This window comes from Panthera uncia, chromosome A2, assembly GCF_023721935.1.
Source record: "Panthera uncia isolate 11264 chromosome A2, Puncia_PCG_1.0, whole genome shotgun sequence".
Taxonomy (NCBI): Eukaryota; Metazoa; Chordata; class Mammalia; order Carnivora; family Felidae; genus Panthera; species Panthera uncia.
Window position 1 is genome coordinate 140,912,346 of NC_064816.1, and position 20,868 is coordinate 140,933,213.

At 36.7% G+C, this 20,868-nt stretch overlaps 1 protein-coding gene across 4 annotated transcripts in view; it reads left to right on the forward strand.

Annotated features, from left to right (window-relative positions):
- KLHDC10 (kelch domain containing 10) overlaps positions 1–20,868 on the forward strand; it is a 71,589-nt gene that overhangs the window by 22,943 nt on the left and 27,778 nt on the right. For 2 of the 4 annotated variants that reach the window (XM_049641857.1, XM_049641858.1), the window contains exon 2: positions 7,130–7,216. The exons of the other annotated variants lie outside the window; for them this stretch is intronic. In XM_049641857.1, the coding sequence (XP_049497814.1) occupies positions 7,130–7,216 (87 nt within the window). The remainder of the gene's footprint in view (positions 1–7,129; positions 7,217–20,868) is intronic. 4 annotated transcript variants of the gene reach the window in all.

The window sequence follows — 20,868 nt, forward strand, 5'->3', positions numbered from 1 at the left end:
GTATTTAACTGCTAGGAGTAGAGTAGACACTGGATAAATGTTAATTCTAAGTGTAAAAGAAAGTCATTTACTTGAAAAAGTGGTCACTGCCAGCCCAAAGTGTGCTGTTATGCAAATTACTTAAAAATGCCTCTTCCAGGGGTGCCTGGCTGGCTTAGTCGGTTGAGCATGTGAGTCTTGATCTTGGGGTTGTGAGTTCAAGTCCCACGTTGAGTGTATACTTAAAAAAAAATAGGGGTACCTGGGTGGCTTATTTAGTTGCGAGTCTTGATTTTGGCTCGGGTCATGATCCCAGGATCATGGGATTGAGCCCCGCATCGGCCTCTAGGCTGAGCATGGAGCTTGCTTGAATTCTCTCTCTCTCTCTCTCTCTCTCTCTCTCTGTCTGTCTCTCACCCCTCCCCCTCTCTCCGTCTCCCCCTCCGCCTCCCCCTCCGTCTCCCCCTCTCCTCCACTCATGCACTTTCTCTCTCTCTCTCAAAATATCTTAAAATAAATAAATAAATAAATAAATAAATAAAGCCTTTTCCAGGTAAGCATAGTCCTGTTAGTACACTGGGGAGTAGAGTGTTGGCTGGATTTTAGCCTCACTTAGCCACTTGGCCTGGAGCTCTTGTGCAGTGTGCAACCTACACAACGGTGCAGTGATTCTGAATACAGTATTAATTTGCTTCTCTTCTGAAATTCTTTATAGACACTGAATTGTATAAAGCAATAGGATCATGCCACATGGCATAGCCACCTAAATCAGAATTCTTAGATCATGTTAAATAGTTTGGTTTATTAAAATATTTATAATTGTTTCAGACATAGCATTTTGAATGCAGTCTGCCCCATATCAACGTAATCAGTTTTTGTCATGTTTTTAATACTTTTTCCTTTGAGATATTGTAGATTTACATGCAACTGTAAGAAAGAATGTGGAATGCTCCATACACCCTTCGTTTAGTTTCCCCAAACGATAACATTGTGTTACTATTGTGTAATAACACAACCAGGAAGTCAGCGTTGATACTGCTTGTTTGACCTTACTTTGATTTCATTAGTTTTGCACGTGTTCATTTGTGTGTGTGTTTGTATTGAGTTCTAGGCAGTTTTATCCCATGTGTAGATTTGTGTGACCACCTAGTCAAGATATAGAACAGATCCATCACAGTGACTCCTCATGTTACCCTTGTATAGTCACAGCCATCTCCCCTGGTAAGCCCCTGACAACCACTAATCTGTTCTCCATCTCTATAATTTTGTCACTTTAAGAACGTTATATAAATGGAGTCCTACAGTTTTGGCATTGACTTTTTGGCATTGACTTTTGGCATTGACTTTTTTCATTCAGCACAATTCCCTTGGGAGCCATCTAAGTTGTTACACATATCAGTAGTTCATTAATACTGAGCCTTATGCCATGGTATGGATGCACCACAGTTAAATTACTCATTCATTGGAAGGTTGTTTCCAGGTTTTGGCTGTTATTGATGGAGCTACTATGAACATTTGTGTACAGGTTTTTGTGTGAGCTTAAGTTTCTTTTTTTTTGCAGTTTGGTATTTTATCCAAAGGTTTTTTTGCACCGATTGAAATGATGTTGTGGTTTTTCTCCTTATTTTGTTAATATAGCGAATTATACTGATTTTTTAATGTTAAATCATTCTTACATTCTTGGAAGAAATTTTACTTGATCATGATGTATTATCCTTTTATATAGCTTGATTTTATTTGGTAATATTTTGTTTGGAATTTTTGTGCCTGTTTATAAGGGATTTTGACCTGTAATTACTTTTAATGTTTTTATCAGATTTTGATATCAAGGTTCTATTAGTCTCCTAAGTGAGTTTCTCTATTCTCTGACAGCATTTGTGTAAGATGGGTGTTATATATCTTCCTTAAATGTTTGGAGTGAAGCCATCTAGTACTGCTACTAATTTTTTTGCACAATACCTAAATTTGTGTTTTTCTATCAATATCTGTATTAATCACTTTCTGCATCTTTCTTCTAAACAAGGCAAAGACTTTATTCTTCTGCTTTCCCTCCTCTCAACCCCCTTCTTACCCTCACAGTGATTCCTGTCAATATCACCTAAGATTGGAGTTTTGAATGTTAGTAAACTTTTGTGTTTTGTTCTTTTCCCAATCAGCACTTAACTTCAAGATCTTACTGGTTTCCCCCCTTACTCTTTTCTTGTACCTTGTTTGTTGTTTTTGGATTAATTTTTTTTAGCTCCAAGTAAAGTTTTTAAGTTTATTTATTTGAGAGAGGGAGAATCCCAAGTAGGCTTTGTACTACATGCTAAGCCCAACACAGGGCTCAGTCTCATGGAGCGTGAGATCATGACCTTGAACCGAAATCAAGAGTCGGACACTTAACCAACTGAGCTGCCCAGGTGCCCCAAGTATATAGCTTTGAGTAATTCTTTTGCCAGAAGTCTGAAAGAAGCAAAATTTTTGTTTCCTAGTACATTAAAAAATGTCTTAATTTCACTCTCACAATTGAGAGTTTGAGTAGATATAGAATTCTGGACCATCTGTTGAAAAGACTGTTCTTCCCCATTGAGTGGTCTTGTCACCTTCGTCAAAAGTCAGTTGACCATAGATGTACGGGTTTACTTGTGGACTTTCAATTCTATTCCACTGATCTCTATGTCCATCCTATGCTAGTACTAAGTTGTTTTGAATACGGTATTTTTGTAGTAAGTTTTGAAGTCAGGAAGTGTGAGTCTTCTAATTTAGTTCTTTCTCAAGATTGCTTTGGTTTTCTCGGTTTCTTACATTTCAATATGAAGTTTACAGTTAGCTTGTCCATTTCTGGAAAAAGGGCAGTTGGAATTTTGGTAGAGATTGCTCAGTTCTCTTTTATATCTTAACTTTTGAAAATACTTTCTACTTCTTTTTCCTTCTATACTATATTCTGGTGAATTTCTTGGCCCCATCTTTCATTGTAGTAATTTAGTTTGCTGTTTAACTGTGTCTTTTCAGTTCCTAGGTTTTTTAGTTTGGTGATCAAAATTTAATTTCTGAGAGTTCCAATTGATTTTTTTTTAATAAATGTATTATTACTTTGCATATCTGTGAGGATATTAATTATACTTGATGTAAGGTCTTACTCTATTTAACTTGTTAACTCTCTTTCTTTAGTCTGAGTTCCTCTGTTTGTCACGTTCATGCCTGAGTCTTTTTCATGTCTGAGTCTTGGTTTTTTGCTTATTCTTCTTTATTTGAGAGTCCTAGTTAGCCTTCCTGTGAATATTACATCTGTTGCTGCAGCAGATCTTTAATGGTTGTGGGGAGAGATGAAATGTTAAGTAGGATGGAGCCACCATTGCCAGGGTCTTCTTTAGTGTGAGCGTCCCCTCTTCTACCTGGGAGTTAGTATCCACCCAGGGCTCTGTCCTGTCTGTCTGACCCGGTGTTTATAGTCATTGTTCCTACCCGGGGAGGGGAGGGACACCTCTCCTTTGATGCCACCGTTTCCCTCTGGAGCAAATACCTCTGTTCTGTAATGGTTGACCCAAAGAGGTAAATGAGCGGGAGAGGCTGATCTGCTTTGTACCTTCTGTGCTGGCCCCCAACCTGTAAATTCTGTAAATTGTGTCAGTTCTTCCTGCTGTTTTCCACCTCTGGGCTTCATTTACTGTGAGGTCTGCTCTGACCACTTGCAGTAGCCCTCTCCTCTGGGTGTATCGGACTATGTTTTTCACGTTGCAGTGATTCCTGATAGTGTTAGTCCACCGAAGACATTTCTTGCTTTCTTTTGATTATGGATTTGTAAAAAATTCAAAAATTCAAAAAGATTTAAAATGGCTTTTGTGTAATTTGCTGGGCTTTGGAGAAAGGAGAATGTGCTTGGCCTAATAGCCTATTTCAGCCAATGACTATGTCATTTTTATAATGAAATAAATTTAATAAAAAAAAACATTTAAAAGCAAAAAATAGGGGTGCCTGGCTAGCTCAGTCGGTAGAGCATGTGACTCTTGATCTTGGGGTGGTGAGTTTGAGCTCCATGTTGGGTGAAGAGATTACTTTAAAAAAATAACAAAAATCAGCAAAAATAAAATATTGATGAAATCATTGAAGAAATTATCCTTTTTGTTTTTGTTTTGAAGAGTAGAAGCAATCACGAAGGAAGATTGGCAGTTTGAATTTATACAAATGAAAGCTTTAACGAGCAAAACTTCAGACCAGGAACATATCTATATGAATTTGGAACGGCATATATTTGCTCTATTGTTGGTTTCTCTCTTTTTCTGATCTTTGAGTGAAGGAAGAAAACGTGGGTTCTGAAGTCAGTGCCTACCTTGTGTGAATAACCTCAACATTAGCTTATGCCTATGACAGACTTCATGTTGGCGGCTGAGTGAGGCCAAAGATGTTTGGCAGAGCTCTGAGAAAACATCAAAAGCATTTTTTATTATAACTTTGATTCAGTCATTTTCAATGTTATTCCCTCAGTGTCATTCTAAATTTGCTTGTGTTTTTCCATTATAAAATATGTCCTAGAAATTTGGATAATATAAAAGAGATGATAACCCTCAACCCTAATCATAACCACTGTTAACGCTTTGGTATGTTTCTTTACAGTATTTTTTTAACATAGCATAAATAAATTAAAGTAATATGGTATTATTTTTCTTCCAGTCCAAAAGTAATGCCTACTCAATGGGAAAGCTTGGAAAATAAAGACCAGCATTAAGGAGAAAAATCCAAAAATCATTCATAATAACCACCCAAAGTTAACCACAATTAAAATTTGATGTACATCCTTCCTGTATTTTTTGTGAATCTATACAAGCACTTTTTTCTTTACTAATATGGTATCAGACTCTAGTACTATTTTGTACTTGCATTTTTTTGTTTGCAATATATTGTGAATGTTTTCCCATGTTAGTAAATATTCTTGTATATACTTTTTAGTGGTGTGTGAAATATGAACATATTTAAGTATGTTTATTTAGCATACTTACTTAACCATCCCCCTATCACTGGACATTGAAAGTGTTTCTAATTTTTTGCCATTATGAATAATATCATAGTGAGTATCTTTGTCCATACATCTTTCCATGCATCTGTGATTGTTTCTTTAGGAATAAATTCCTAGAAGTGGAATAGCTGGGTCAAAGGGTATGTACATTTTAACACTTTTGATACATAAAAATGTCAAATTTTAAGCTAATCACTTGTTATATTCTGTCTTGTATTGCTATCTAATTGTTTTATGTGTCTGTCTTGTCTCCCTAATTAGAATATAAGCTTCTTGAGGGCAAGGGAAGTTTCTTATACATCTTATGTATCCTTTGACAGTGTGGTTTATAATGTTGGACTTCTGAGTCATCAACAAAAATTGTATTGATTTAACCTGTGATTCTCCAGACTTTTGGATGTCATAAATTTGTAATTAAAAAAACATATATATGCATATATATATGTATATACACATACATACGTATATATGTATATGTATATGTATATTTTGGGGATACGCATAGACTTGAAAATTTTCTGTTTTTCTAAGAAAGAATAATTCAACCAAAACCAACTAACCATTTCCTCTAACCTTCATCTCATAAAATGAAGCATATTTGATCAAAAAAAATTTCTAATCTCTGAAAAAAGGACAGGCCATTTACTTAAATGGAACATTTTCCTTTAAAAAAAAAAAAATCACTACCTTGTCCGCTTTTTTCTCATTTTGTTTTGGACTGGTGAATCTTCACCTTAGCCTAGCAGGGGTCTGTAGAGCAAGATTTGGGCATTGCTGATTTAAAAGACTTAGACAATTAAAAGATAACCCCTTTTGCAAAACAAAGAATTCTTCCCCTTGCCAAGGAGTCTGTCTACTCCACAGTATGAAGTGCGTAAGGCACGCACCAGTAATGCCTTTTCATCGCACAGGATTTGTGTACCAGAACCTTGCTGACGAACATCTAAGTATATTTGCAACTGCCAAACCCAAAACCTATACGCTTTCTAATGAATATGAGACAGGAAAGTGTGGTGTAGTGGAAAGAAGGCAGGTTTTAAAGTCAGGCTGAGCTTGGATCCTGGGTGAGGCGTTAAGTCGCTTTGCTACCTGGCTTGTAAAATTAAGATGATAACATCTTTCTCAAAATGTCTTTACGGCCACTGTTATGGCAGTTACTTCACTGTAATGTAATTGTTTGTTTAGACATCTGCCTTCCTCATAAGACCAAGAGCTGTTGAGGGTAGGGGACATATCCTTGCGCTACGCTAGAGCCTGGCCGAGGGCTCAAGGCATAGCAGATGCTTCATGAAATAACTGTTGAAGCCGTACAGGATTGTTGTGAGGATCAAATGAGGTAACATGCGTGGAAGCTCTTTATAAACTTTAAACTCTATACAAATGTTAACTTTTTGTATTGCCAGTAAAAGCCATCTTTGGGAGCTATCAAAACTTTGGAAAGAGACAAAATTATTCCTTTAACAGTTCAATAATGCTTTGTATTTCTCTACTATATTACAAGAAAACAAGCTTTAATTGGGGTTAATATGGAACTGGTTTCTTCCTTGGAAGGCAGATGAATTTCCTTTTTTCTCTCTCCCAGTGGAAGTGCCAAGATATTAAATGTTTGCTTTATTTGGTTGTCACCATGACATTTTAATTATAGCAAGATCTGCTTATTTCATATTCAAAGAATGGTGCCCATTGCTTTATTAACTCTTAACCATATAACCGATAAAAGAATACCAAACCCGGAAGAGAACAGGAGCCTGCATTATGTCGAATTAATTTTAGTCAGTGCTCCTTTTTTGACATTCACTGATTTTTTAAAATGTCATAATTTCTAATTTGTTTGTAAAGCTACTGGTGAATTTTTGCCACAAGATGGCATTGGTGATTATTGAATGCATGTTCTGTTGAACCAGAATTCTGAAAAATGGTGCACATATTGTTTGTATTCTTTGGGGGTGAGTTGAATACCTTCATCACTGCTTGTATATTAATTTAATTTTGTTTTGACTTCCAAAACAGGGTTAAATGCTACTTTACATCACTTCTTTCTGTATTCAAGTATTGTTTTGTTTCCTGTTTTTCTGTCTTTATAGCTACAGTAACTATGTATTATTTGCCATGTGTTGTATGTGTCTGACTTATTGCTGATGATTGTGGTAACAGGTAAGAAGAAAATACGATGGGACCCAGTTAGGAGGCGCTTCATTCAGTCCTGTCCCATCATAAGGATCCCTAACAGGTTTTTGAGAGGTGGGTGATAACTAGCAAGAGATCTGTGCTTCATATGGGTTAAAGGGAACTTTGAATTTTCTAAAGTCAAAACTCTGGTTTTTAAAAATTGTCTAAACAGCTAAAATTGCAGTAAGAAAAGTCTAGAACTTAATTTTAAACCTGTGTCTCATATTGACCACTGTTGGAGTTGGAATTGTAAGTTTTAGGGAGTTAGAAACACTTAATGTGTACTAGGTGGTAGAAATAAATCATCTAACTGATATCAGTATTATTCCACTGTAGCCATATGAGAGAGAACTTTGAGTGAATAATCTATAAAATATGGGCGTGGGAAAGAACTTTCTAAATATCATCTGAGGAATAAATAAAGATTAACTTATGTGACAGTATAAAAATTAAAAACCTCTATGTCAAAAACCATAAATAACAAGATAGATTAAAAGGGGGAAATATTTGTAACAAATGGTTACTACCATGAATATATAAAGAGCTCTTATAAATCAATAGTTTAAAAGCAAATGCCCGCTAGAAAAATAGATAAAAGAACATGAATAATCAATTCAGAAAAAGGAAGCATCAGTAAATATGAACAAATACTTATTTTCACTGTTATATAAACATGATAATTAAAATAATAAGATCTCATTTTCACGTATGAGGTTGGCTAAAGGCTAAAAATAAGAATGCCCAGTGTTGGCAAAAGTATGGGGACGTGAAGCTAATATATTGAGGGAAGTGTAAAGTTAACACAGCCTATCTGGATTCAGTTTGGCTATATGATATAAAAAACCTTAAAAATGTTGACATCCTTTGACCTAGTAATTCTTACTTTTAGAAGTGTTGCATTCCTTCTATTTCTTATTTTTTCTACCAGAACATACTCCATACTGAAAAAGAATCTCAGAAGAGGGTTGAAAACTGGTTCACACTGTTTTTCTAGGTATAGCAAATTGTCAGACAAGCATACTTAATGTGATGATTTAGACTTTATTAAATTATTTATAAGCCAGTATATCTAATTTTGACTGAAGATTATTACAAAAAAAAAAAAAATCCTGCAGCTGCTATAGATGTTTCTATATCTAGTACCTAATCTATTTTTAGCAGCCATGTTCCACAGCATGGAAAGAATGAAATCTGGACTTAATGGTCAAAATAAGATACTTAGGGTATTATGCTCCCTTTTAGAATGAATAATGATTTTATTGATACAGACTAAGAGATAATTTTAATATTATATGACAAAACCATTTTTGCATATGTGGCCAAACAAGTGGCACATCTAATTCTATAACATTTTTTTCTTTTTTCTATTTATAAATTAAAATGCCAATTTATTGATTTACAATGAGAAGGCTAACTTGGGCTGACTAAATTTAAGCACAATTAAGAAATTGTTTAATTAGGATATAGAATTTAATATAATACAGTTTTGTACAAATGTAAACATAAAAAAAAAAAACAAAGGAAACTGAACCAACATTATATCTGGAGGGTGAGATTTTATTTCCTTTTGAATATTCTGTTTTTCCATTCTTCAGTCATGGAAAAAAGAGATTAGTACAGGTAAGTTGCATATCTTCGGTTCTTTTGTAAGCCCTAAATTGCCTCCAACAATGAATGGCCTAGGAAGATGGCCTCTGCCTGTGCTGAGAGGGAGGTGGGAGTAAAACCAGCATCACCATCATCAGTCACCAGTGACTGCCTCTAAATCAGTGGTCTTGTCTTAGTTCTCGCTTTCTTTGACCTGTTTGTAGTGTTTGATGCTGTTGACCACCTGCACCTTCTTAAATATTTCTCTTCTTTTGGGTTACTTTCCTGTACAATCCTAGATGTTTTCTTCTTCTCTTTGATTGTTCATTCTGTTTCCTTCACTAGCTTCTTTCTTCCTACCCACTACAGGTGGGCATTTCTCCAGCGTTCTGTCCTTCTCTCCATTATCTCCTTTGGTTCTCTCATCAGCTTTCACAGACTTAACTCTCTCCGTTCGTTCGTTCATTCTTTCATTCTTTTAGTATTTCTTGATTGCCTCCTGTGTAGCAGGCAGTGTATCAGCTCAGTATCTAAATAACAGAGAATCAGATAAACAATTACAGAAAATAATTTGAGTGTAATTCTTTGTGATAAGTGTCCTGGTGAGGTAGCATGGTATGGGATTGCACAGAAGAGGCTCCTGACTCAGCTTGTGGGGAGCACAGACAGAGGAGTGGCCATCAGGATGACTTTTCAGAAGAGATGTACTTAAACGCTGAGTAGGTGTTAGTTAGCAAGGGAGGGTTAGCAAGGGAGAACATCTCAAACCATGGGGACCACATAGCTTAAGGAAAGGCAGTTAGGCAAAACAGAGCATAGTCTCCAGAGAACCGTAGGGGGCTCAGCATAGGGGGAAGGAGTAAGGAGAGAAGAAGCTGGAGAAGGTCCAGATCAAGTGGGGCACAACCCAAGGGAAGTTTTCAGAATCATTTTGTGTTTTTAACCAGTGAAGATATTTAATTGAAAGATTAGTTACAAGGTTATTACAGTTATTGGGGTGAGAAACGATGGAGACTGCAGTGAAGGTAGTTGTACTAGGAGTGGAGAGTAGGGAGTTGATTTGAAATATAAGGAAGTAGAATTTGATGACACTTGATTCGACTAATATTGAAGAGGAGGAGCTTTCTGTGTGGACCTTTGTGCTCTTTACCCATGTTAAATGGGTGGAGAGTGGGGCAGATTTGAAGAGAGGATGATACATTCAGTTTAATCTCCCCAAGCCAATAATAACGTATCCTTGAGCCCTCAGGTTAAGAGTTATTTCCAGGGAAGTTCCTGGGAAGGCCTGGCTCTGCCCCGATGGCACCCTCGGTGTACCTGCCTGTGTCATAGCACTTATCACACTGAATTACAGTCATCAGTTTCCTTGTCCGTGCCTGCCGTTAGACTGTAAGCTCTGCAAGGGCAGGGATGGTGGGACAGTGCCTGACATTTCTCTGTCTCCAGTTTGTAGCACAGTGCAAGTGGTAGGCATATCATATGTATTTCAGTTGAATTGAATTATTAAGGTCACTGTCAGGGAATAAATAGGATGGGACTAAAATTTTCGTATGTTCTCAACTTCTCTCTGGTGATGTGGCAGTAAACTAGAGTTGTTGAGAACACAAAAATGCTGTCATTTATCGTTTTCTTAGATTAAAAAAAATCTATGCTTTTGAAGTTGCCACCTTTAAGTCTTTCATTTTGGGAATCCTATGCATTACCTCTGTTGATTCTGATTTAACAGTTTCAAAGGGCTCGTTTTCTGTCACTGGATTCCCTCTCTAGAACCTGCATTTTCTCTGAAAGATATTTCTACCAATTAAAGTGTGGTGTGAAAACAATATTGGTGTAATAAAAACAATGGGTTTCCATTACAAAGTGATGGCCTAAACATACCCATTTATCTTTCCATACTTCTTAGATATCATTGCAAAAGACAAAACAGACATAAGAAAACTAATAAATCGTGATTGTAGAAAAGAAAGGCTTTGAATCCAAATTATCTATGTCTGAATCCAGGCTCCACCATTTACCAACTGTGTGCCTTTGGGCAAGTTCCTTACTCTTTTTTTTTTGTCCTCAATTTCCTCATCTGTAAAATAAGGATGATGATAGCAGTGCCTACCTTCTAGAGTTATTGTGAGGACCGAGAGAGGTAATGTGTGCAAAGTACTTGGAGTTTTTATATTTAGCCAATGTCGAATTAATGTTAGCTGCTTTCATTATTATTTGATGATACCAGAAAGTCTAAGGAATTTCGAGGTAATAGAAAGCAGTTGGAATTTTATTGATTGAGAAACCAAAACAGTAACATGGAACTCAAAATAGGTGCTCCGGCTGCATGCTGAAGTCAGAGAATTCTCCATAGGGCCTCTTTACTGAAACTCCAAGCCTAGAGTCTGCAAGTGTGGCAGTAGGGAGCAGGTTTAGGAAAAATGGAACATCAAGGCAAATAATTAAGGGACTTCCTCCAAAACAGTCACTTCCCTTCTTCCGTCTCTCTATAGACAGAGCTCTGGCAACAGCTTTAGTTCCTAGGATAAAGCTACGAGAACAGCTCTTCAGGTGGAGTTAGGGGATTTGCTTTGGGGATGGTTGAGCAGGCCCTGTTCCCATGGACTTGGACTGGAGAGAGAGTGGGAGCACAAAGCAGAGCTTTAGGTAGTGTGCCTCCACAATAGATGGGTGAGGAGGATGGAACAGGAGCAGGAAAAGAAAGGGAACTCAATCCGGGATTGACGTACATTAAAGGACCCTACCGTCAAAATACGGCCTTATTCTGGCAATCCTGAGGCAAAACTGCTTACCTTTTCTCAGCTTCTTTCGAAAGGGAAACCTGTCTGTCAGTGTACCTCCACTGCACCACTTACCTGCAGAGACCCACAGTGAAAGAGACCTCTCATTTGGAGTCTTGGAGACAGAGTAATACAACTGTTGAGGAAACCCATGCCTCTTACAGTCACTAACCCATGTGGTCCTTCACTTACTAATATAAATAGGTGATCCAGGCCCATCAGACATTTGCAGGAGACTAACCTTGAAAGAGGATGACTAAGATGAACAAATAGCTGACGTGGGAAAAACAGAGATAATGAGGAAGCAGAATGGAACTTTAGGAAGTTCTGATCATAGGAGGTTTCCTCAGAATCAAGAGTGAATTGGGCCCATAAATTAAAAACCAACTGCCGTGAGAAAAAGGAATGATTAAAGAATTAGTTCTGTGTTGAAGTCTTTTTAAAAAATGTTTATATTTATTTATTTTGAGAGAGAGAGAGAGAGAGAGAGAGAGAGCAAGCACATGCAAGCATGGGGCAGAAAGAGGGAGAAAGAAAATCCCAAGCAGGCTCTACTCTCTGTCAGCACAGAGCCTGACATGAGGCTCGATCTCACGAACCATGAGATCATGACCTGAGCTGAAATCAAGAGTTGGCCACTTACCTGACTGAGCCACTCAGGCACCTCTGTGTTGAAGTCTCGATTGCTGAAAGAAAAATGCAGTTGGAGTGGTCAGTAATAGTCTTAAGACCAATTTTTACAAAAATAAAGGAGGAAATGTAGAGACCATAAGGCAAGAAGACCAAAAGAGAAAATACATGAGAGAAACTCATACTGTCGGGACAAATCTAAGTGGTCAATATTCATTTTGTAGAGTTACAGAAGGAAAGATCAGACAATGGAAGGGAGAAAATAAAGAAATGGAGAATATTTCCCTAAAATGAAGAGGCTATGAAGGGGCCACCAAGGAACAAGCAGGAAGAACACAAACGAAAGCTTCTATCTGTACATGGGTGGACTCCTTATGATTCCAGAGACAGAAAATAGTTTACATGGAAAGACTGGTGTTGCATTTCTCACCTGCAACATGATTTGCTTGAAGAGAAGTAGCTTCAGTGTTCTAAGAGAAAATTATTTTGAACAGAAACTCTGCACCCAGCCTCACTAATGTTTATGTGGGGGTCAAAATAAATGAGAATTCTGAAAGTTTACCATACACACCCTTTTTGGAAAATTACTTTGAAGAGATACTCCCAGTAAAATGAAAACAAATCCAAGAAAGAGGGAGATTTGGATATAGAAAGCAACAGTGTGCAAAGAAACCAGTAAAACTTAAAGTTGTGTCCAGATAAAGGGGCTATGAAGCCTAGTTTGATTTTTAAGAAAAGATTTATAAAAATGTAGAAGTATAATATAAATGAGTGTATGTGTATGTATGTGTGTGTATATATGTTATATATACAACATTCTGTAACTAAAAACAGGATAATATAAATATGTGTATGTGTGCATGTTTATGTGTGTGTGTGTGGATAGATAGATATACCTGTAAATAACATTCTGTGACATTTCAGGTGATTTAAACAAATTGGGGGTAAGGAGAAAGTGAAACTGCTTAAGATCATCTGATTTTTTGTTTTAGAATTTACAGGTGTAATATGGGTTTATTAAAACTCAAATAATACGGAAGTACATAGGAGGGTGAAAAGTGAACGTCCTTATCTCAAGCATATATAACAAACTTAACAGATTAGTAAGAAGAAAATAGACATCTCAATAGAAGAATGTATTAAAAGCTTGAGCAGGCATTTCCCAAAGAAAAATCCAGTTGGTCAATAAATAAAAAAAGGTAATGAGACAAATGCATATTTTTTCAATGTTTAGTTTTGAGAAAGAGTGTGTAAGCGGGGAGGGGCATAGAGAGAGGGAGACACAGAATCCAAAGCAGGCTCCAGGCTCAGAGCTGTCAGCACAGAGCCTGACGCGGGGCTCGAACTTATAGACTGCGAGATCATGACCTGAGCCGAGGTCAGATGCTTGATCCACTGAGCCACCTAGGCACCGCAGAGACAAATGCATATTAAAACCATGATGAAAAGAGGTCTACAAACCTTTAGGAATTGCTAAATTAAAAAGACTGACAATACCAACTATTTTGTAAACAGGCCTTATCTAGTAAAGGTAAAGATTTACACTATGACTCAGAAATTACATTTCTAGATTTATAGCCTACAAACATTGACCCCTGTGCACCTGAAAACTTGTACAAAAATGTTTATAGCAGCATTAAGAACCACTAATTTGAAACAACCCAAATCACCATTCACACAACATAGAGTGGATAAATCATGGTATATATTCACACAAAGTAATACTATTTGGCAATGGAGATGAACAGACTAATTCACCCCAACAACATGCATGAATCTCAGAAACTTAGTTATGAAAGAAAGAGCCCAGAAAGAATACATACTATATATCATTCTATTAAAATACAATTCAGGGGCACCTGGGTGGCTCAGTCGGTTAGGCGTCCAACCTCGGGCTCAGGTCATGATCTCACGGTCTGTGGGTTTGAGCCCCACATCAGGCTCTGTGCTGACAGCTCGGAGCCTGGAGCCTGCTTCGCATTCTGTGTCTCCCTCTCTCTCTGCCCCTCCCCTCCTTACTCTCTGTCTCAAAAATAACATTAAAAAAAATTTTTTTTTAAATACAATTCAAATTTAGGCCAAAATAAACAATACTGTTTAGGAATGCAAACTTAGGTATGATAAAGCCTTTAAAAGAAAGCAAGTTTAATAGTTGCCATAAAAATCAGGAAATATATTTCCTCTAGAAGTGAAGGAGGTGGGATGGATGGAGTTGTGACCAAAAGAAGCAGGTAAGGGGTGTCTCAGCGCTGCCAGTATTCAGTAGTTTGACCTGGGTGATGATTACATATTGCCTTTTTGATAATTTGTTAAGCTACACATTTATAGTTTTATGTGTTCTGTACATGTGTTATATTTCACAGTGAAAGAGATTAAATTAAAAAAGCAAAGGTCCTACTTTATATCTTTATTCTCCACTTTATTCCCCTCTGCAGAAGTAAATGCTGTTAATAGCCAGCTTCCTTTCCATATGTGGTTTATTCTTAATATTGTTAGAAAAACCAAAGTTTGTGGGTTTTAAAAATTATTAGAGGTTATAGGATGAAGATCTGCCTAGGAAAAAAGGAAAGGAAAATAAGAAAGCTTAACTATTTCAATAAAATCAGAAAAGTGGGAAAACAAGCTTTTTTGATATCAAAAAAAGCATTTTATAAACTTTGATTCTCAGTGTGTTCATTTTGTTAAGTGTTAAATGCATCAAGCTGTACTCTCCTATGCAATTTTCTCTATGTTACATTTCAGTAAAAATTTTATTTAAAAAAATCATACCCATTCCTGACAGGGAACATTTGCAGGCATCCAAGAAAAAAGGAAAATTTATTTTATTGATAGGCTATCTATAAGAACCCAGTTAATTGTAGGGGCACCTTGGGTGGCCCACTCAGTCAGTTAAGCATCAGACTTCGTTCAGCTCAGGTCATCATCTTGCAGTTCGCAAGTTTGAGCCCCACATCAGGCTCTCTGCTGCCAGTGCAGAGCCCACTTTGGATCCTCTGTCTCCCTCTCTCTCTGCTCCTCCCCCACTCATGCTCTCTCAAAAAAAATTGTTAAAAAAGAAACCAGCCGCAAGTATATATAATGGTGAAACATTACCAATATCTTCATTAAAGTAAAAATAATGGAAACCAATTTGACAATAAACTTCATATACTGAAAAAAAAAAAGTAAAAATAAGACAAAAATGCTTACTATCATCTCCACTCTTCAACCTTATTCTGGAGGTTTCAGCCAATACAATAGAAGACAAGGAAAAAAATTAAAGGTACATATATTGGAAAGAAAGCAGAAAGTTGTCATTAATAACATATATATCATTGTCTACTGTAAAATTCAAGATAATTAATGATAACTAATACCAGAGTTCAGACAGTTGGCTGGATGAAATTTAAACTTGCAAAGATAAATTACTTTCCTATACAGTAACAGCAACAAATTAGAAAATAAAAGAGATATCTAGTCACAATTATATGGAAATTTGTAAAGTACTTAGAAATAAAAACAATGAAACTACTGATGACTATCAAACAAGATGAGGATAAAAGGCTAGAGATTATGTTCCTTCATGACATAATTTCAGATTCAACAGAGAAGCTACAAGAATGGTAAAAAATTCTGTCCCTTTTGCCCAGATTCTCCAAATGTTAATATTTGATCACATTTGCTTTATCCTATTCCCTCTCTTCTCTCTCTCTCCTCTCCTCGCCCATCCCCCCCCCTTTCTATATGTATAACACATGTATACATATACATGCATATTGTTTGTTTGAACCGTTTTTGAGGGTAAGCTACAGACATCATGCCCCTTTGCCCCTAAATACTTGTGTCTTTTCCTAAAAAACAAGTAGTCTCTTTGACTGCAGACTCGTACACAAAATAGGAAACTATAAGTAATGGATAAAATTAACACTAGTGTCTAATTTACAGACCTTATTTTCAGATTTTGCCAATTATTCCGATGATATCCTTTTTAGTAAAAGAAAATCCCAGATCACGTGTTGCGTTCAGTTCTCATCTTCAGCCTTGATGTTGATATTTTTGAACAGTAAACACCAGTTACATTGTGCAGTGTCCCTTACATTCAGCTTAATGCATTTTTGGTAGGAATACTCTGAAGTAATGCTGTGCTTGTCTCATTGCACATGGTGTTGATTTGTCCCATTATGACCCCGTTAACTTTGATCATCTGTATAAGATGGTGTCTTATACCAAAGAACTTCTTATAGGTTTTTAACAAACTGATTTCAAAATTCATTACATGAGTAATGGAGAAGAACAGCCAAGAGGTTTATGAAAAAGTAACACAAAAGGGAATTTCCTACTAGATGTCGATTGATACTTCAAAGCTAACATAATTAAGACAGTGTGATAATGGTATAGGAATAGACAGTGGAATTGAACAGATCCCAGAAGCCCATGGCCACTGATCCCTAGAACAGTGTGACTGCTGTCTCAAGTATGCTGTGCTCAGCACTTGAAACTAACTCATGATAACACCAGAACCTGTCAAAGCGAATTTATTTTATTGCTGCCATCTTAGACGCTAAAGATTACTCTGCCCTGAGAAGCCAAATATTTACATACACATCTCGTATAGGGCATAGAGTCTCTTTGGTAGGAAATGCTTACACAACTAAGTGATATTGCATGCTGATATGAATGGGTTGCTTTTGCCTGAGCAGCTTGGACTCTGGGAGTAGTAAAAAGGTCTGGTTGCTGGTCAGGGGCGGGAGCTAGCTGGCTCAGTCTTCCTTGGATTTCCTGTCAGGTTTCCAGGTGTACAACAGAAGACCTGTCTTCTCCGGCAGAGGTAATGGAAAGCTTCACATTTGGAAAAAAGTGACCAGTTAAACAATTTATCCTTTAGCTATTTGATATTTATAACCAGCTAATACTTTTAGCGGTAAAAGTTCTTATTTTTTTAATGGCCTCCCCACACATATTTGATAGAACATTTAGAGGTGGCTACATCTTGTAAGTAATAGACTTATTAAGCAATAAATGTTAATATGCTATTTTATTTGCAAGCTTTTGCCATTAAGATTTTGTGGTTTTGCTTTGTATTGATTGTGTGCATTCTTAAAGAGTAATCGATTTTGTGTCTAAATTTGTGATTAGACCTGGATAATTGGGATTTTCCTGATTCTACTCTAGAACATGTCAATTTCGTGTCTGATAAAGGTGATATTTCGATTCAGTATAGAAGAGGTGGCTTTCCATAAATGGTTTGGGGGCAACAGCCTATCCATTTGAGAGGAACAGTTAGAGCCCTACCTCATATAATACACAAAAATAAGTTCTGGATGTATTCAGGTTCTGAATATAAAAAGTCAAAACTATAAAATTACTAGAAGTAAGTGGGAATTTTTTATAATTTTATAATGATTTAGAAATAAATGAGATACAGAGCAGCCTTGTTTCTTTTTCTTTTTGCAAAGAAACCTTAGAAGAAAAGATTGAAAGATTCAGACGAAAACTTCCATCTGTTAAAAGATACCATAAACAAAATTGAGACAAGTAGCAGGCTGGAAGAAAGAAATATAATAATCTCTATAAACCTGTGAGAAGAAAACTCAGTAGATGGAAAAGTAGGCAAGAGATGTGATCAGGCAGTTCCCCAAAGAAGAAATAAAATGGGCTGATAAACATGTGAACTAGTAAAAATCAGGGAAATACAAATTACCTGACACCAATTTGCACCATTCTGATGGGCACAAATGAAAGAGGTTGAAGACAGCATGAATAGGCACTTCCGGAAATCATTGCTGGAGTGTAAATTGTTCCAGTCTTTTTGGAGAGCAGTATGGCTCTATGACAACATTGCATCTGTAACAGATCAAAGCATATATTCCTTTGACCCAGAAATACTGGGACATTTGCATCTCAATATACATAACGGAAGCTTTGTTACAATATTGTAATGGTGAAAACAGCAGCAACCTAATCATCTATCCCCTCATGGGGGACAGCTAGCTTCTTCCTTCCTCTAGGCTGGAAACTAAAGCCCATTTCCCTGGTTACCATAAGCTCCTGCTTAGTCCCTGGGGTAAACAGCAAGTTGTTGTGACAGGGTGAGCACACAGAAGAGAAGATGGCTCGGACATCGTAGGTGCACACTGCCTTAGCTGGAGGTTGCCTTCTGGATATTAGAAGTTCACCTCCGCACACAAGTTCACATTGGAGTTTTTTACATTTTCTAGTGGAAGTTCCTGAATCAGGTAACCTAGTTCTCTGGGTGATTTTAATAGTAGCAGGTCATTTTTAGGAAGGTGGGATTTACACGTGGAGAATTTGGGGGAGGATTCAGAGAACTATTTAACAATCTAAAACCTGATTTTATTTCGGTCAAGTTGATCAGCCTATGCTATATCCCACATAATGAAAATCAATGCTTAGTCTCCATGACATTATCCCTGACAAACTCCCATGATTTATGCAAAATAAAATTTGACTTTCTGATATGTTAGTCACTCTTGGGCTATAAATATGTACAAAGAAATCTCTAGTTACTGACCAAAGAGAAAGAAGAGTAACCTCTTCACTCCCGGCTATCAGACTTCTTGACAGGATGTTTAATATTTATCAAAAATTGATCAGATGCTCTTTACCCAACAGTCTAATTTGCATAGATAATGAAATTACTTACAAAAGCCAGCAATTGAGTTAGACCAGCCCTGTTCAATAGAAATGTTACGTGAACCACAACATTTAAAAATTTCTAGTAGCCACATTAAAAATGTAAAAGGCCATTTGTGCTCTTTTTTTTTTAATTTTTTTTTAATTTTTTTTTTTATGGTGCTTGAAGTAAAACAGCCCATCCTCTGCAAGTCCATCGATGTTGTTCCTTAGGCATTCTCTCTCTGCTCAAATTGTTGAAGGATGGTGGTTTGTTTCATGGTTTTTGTATTTGAGTCTAATGCACGTTCTAACATGATAGAGGCAATGCATTATTGTGTAGCCACGGTTTTCTGGAGAAGTTGATATTTTAGGAATTGTATTTCAGATCTTAAATAAAATTTGTTTCTAAATTTCAAAGCAAAAAAAAAAAAATGTAAAAGGCAGGCAACATTAATTTTAATAATACTTTTATTTAACTCAGGATATAAAAAATTTTTCAACATGTATTCAATACGAAAATTTGTAATTTTACATTCATTTTTGGGTATTAAGTCTTTGAAATCCAGTGGGCATTTTACATTTAGAACATATCTCAGTTTGGACCATCCTCATTTCAACATTAATGTTGATTGATTAATTAATTGATTGATTGATTTAATTAATGCTCAACATTAATATATGACTAGTGGCTACTGCATTGGACAGTGTAGGACTAGCCTTTACAAGCTCTAAAGGACAGAAATGGTTATGGTGTCTCCATTCTCTATCACTGTATCCCCAGCATCTTACACAGTACCTGGTACATAGCAAGTATCTGATAATATTTTTGGCTTAATGAACGAGTGGATAAATCTAAAACTGTCTTTTCACTAACTCCTCAACCTTTCATACATTTGAGTTATAGTTGTCACAAAAATAGTTGCCAATAAACTTATAATGGAGTATCTGCTGTACAGCCATTTAGAGAAAATCCTAGAATAGACTGTATGTCCTTTCTGTCCAAAAACAGTTTTAAAAAATTGTCTGTTGACTGCAGGTAATAAAAGTGAGTGACGGTATAGAGATTCTTAGAGTTCCCATCTGCTGACCACGGCAATTCTGTTTTTTCTTTAAATTTGCCTCACTAATTTTTATTTATTTATATATTTTTAAAATATACATATTTTCAATAAATATTTATTTTTAATAAGTACTATTTATTTTTGAGACAGAGAGAGAGAACAAGCAGGGGAGGGGCAGAGACAGAAGGAAACAGAGGACCTGAGGCTGGCTCTGTGCCGACAGCTGTGAGCCCAGTGTGGGGCTTGAACTCATGAACTGTGAGATCACGATCTGAGCCGAAGTCGGACTTCGGGCGACTGAGCCACCCAGGTGCCCCTAAATTTGTCTCACTAATTTTTAGAAACATTTATATTTTGAGAAGACCGTTGTGTAACCCAACTCCTGCCCCCCAAATCGTATATCTCTTAAGTATAATTATATCAAAGTCCACTGAGAGCTGGACTGTTTTGAGCGTCCCTGTCATTGTTTACTCTGACTTAAAATCAGTGAAACTTCTAGTGCCTTAAATATCTCCAGCTGTTTTAGGTGTTGGAGGTAGTACGGAATAATTGTTACACATGACCTTTCCCCTTGAGGAGCTTATAACCTATTTGGAGGAGAAAACCCATTAACAAAATGAGTAGAGAAGAATTAAATTTGTAAGTTTTTGTTTAGTGTTTTCTGTGTGCCTTAGGCTTGGTGCTAGAAAGATGAATACAAGTACATTTCTCTCTCTTCAAATAGCTTGCAGATACGTTGAAGATTCATATCTAAACCAATAAACATTTTAGGGGCACCGGGGTGGCTCAGTCAGTTGTGCCCGACTTCAGGTCATGATTTCACAGTTCATGAGTTCGAGCCCCACGTCAAGCTCTGTGCTGACAGCTCGGAGCCTGGAGCCTGCTTCAGGTTCCGTGTCTCCCTCTCTCTCTGCCCCTCCCCTGCTCGTGTGCATTCTGTCTCTCTCTCTCAAAAATAAATAAACATTAAAATAAAACTTTATTAATAAACATTTTAATAGCAGTATGAAAAATCTGTGAGGTACAAGAATAATATCCCCTTATGCAGATGAGG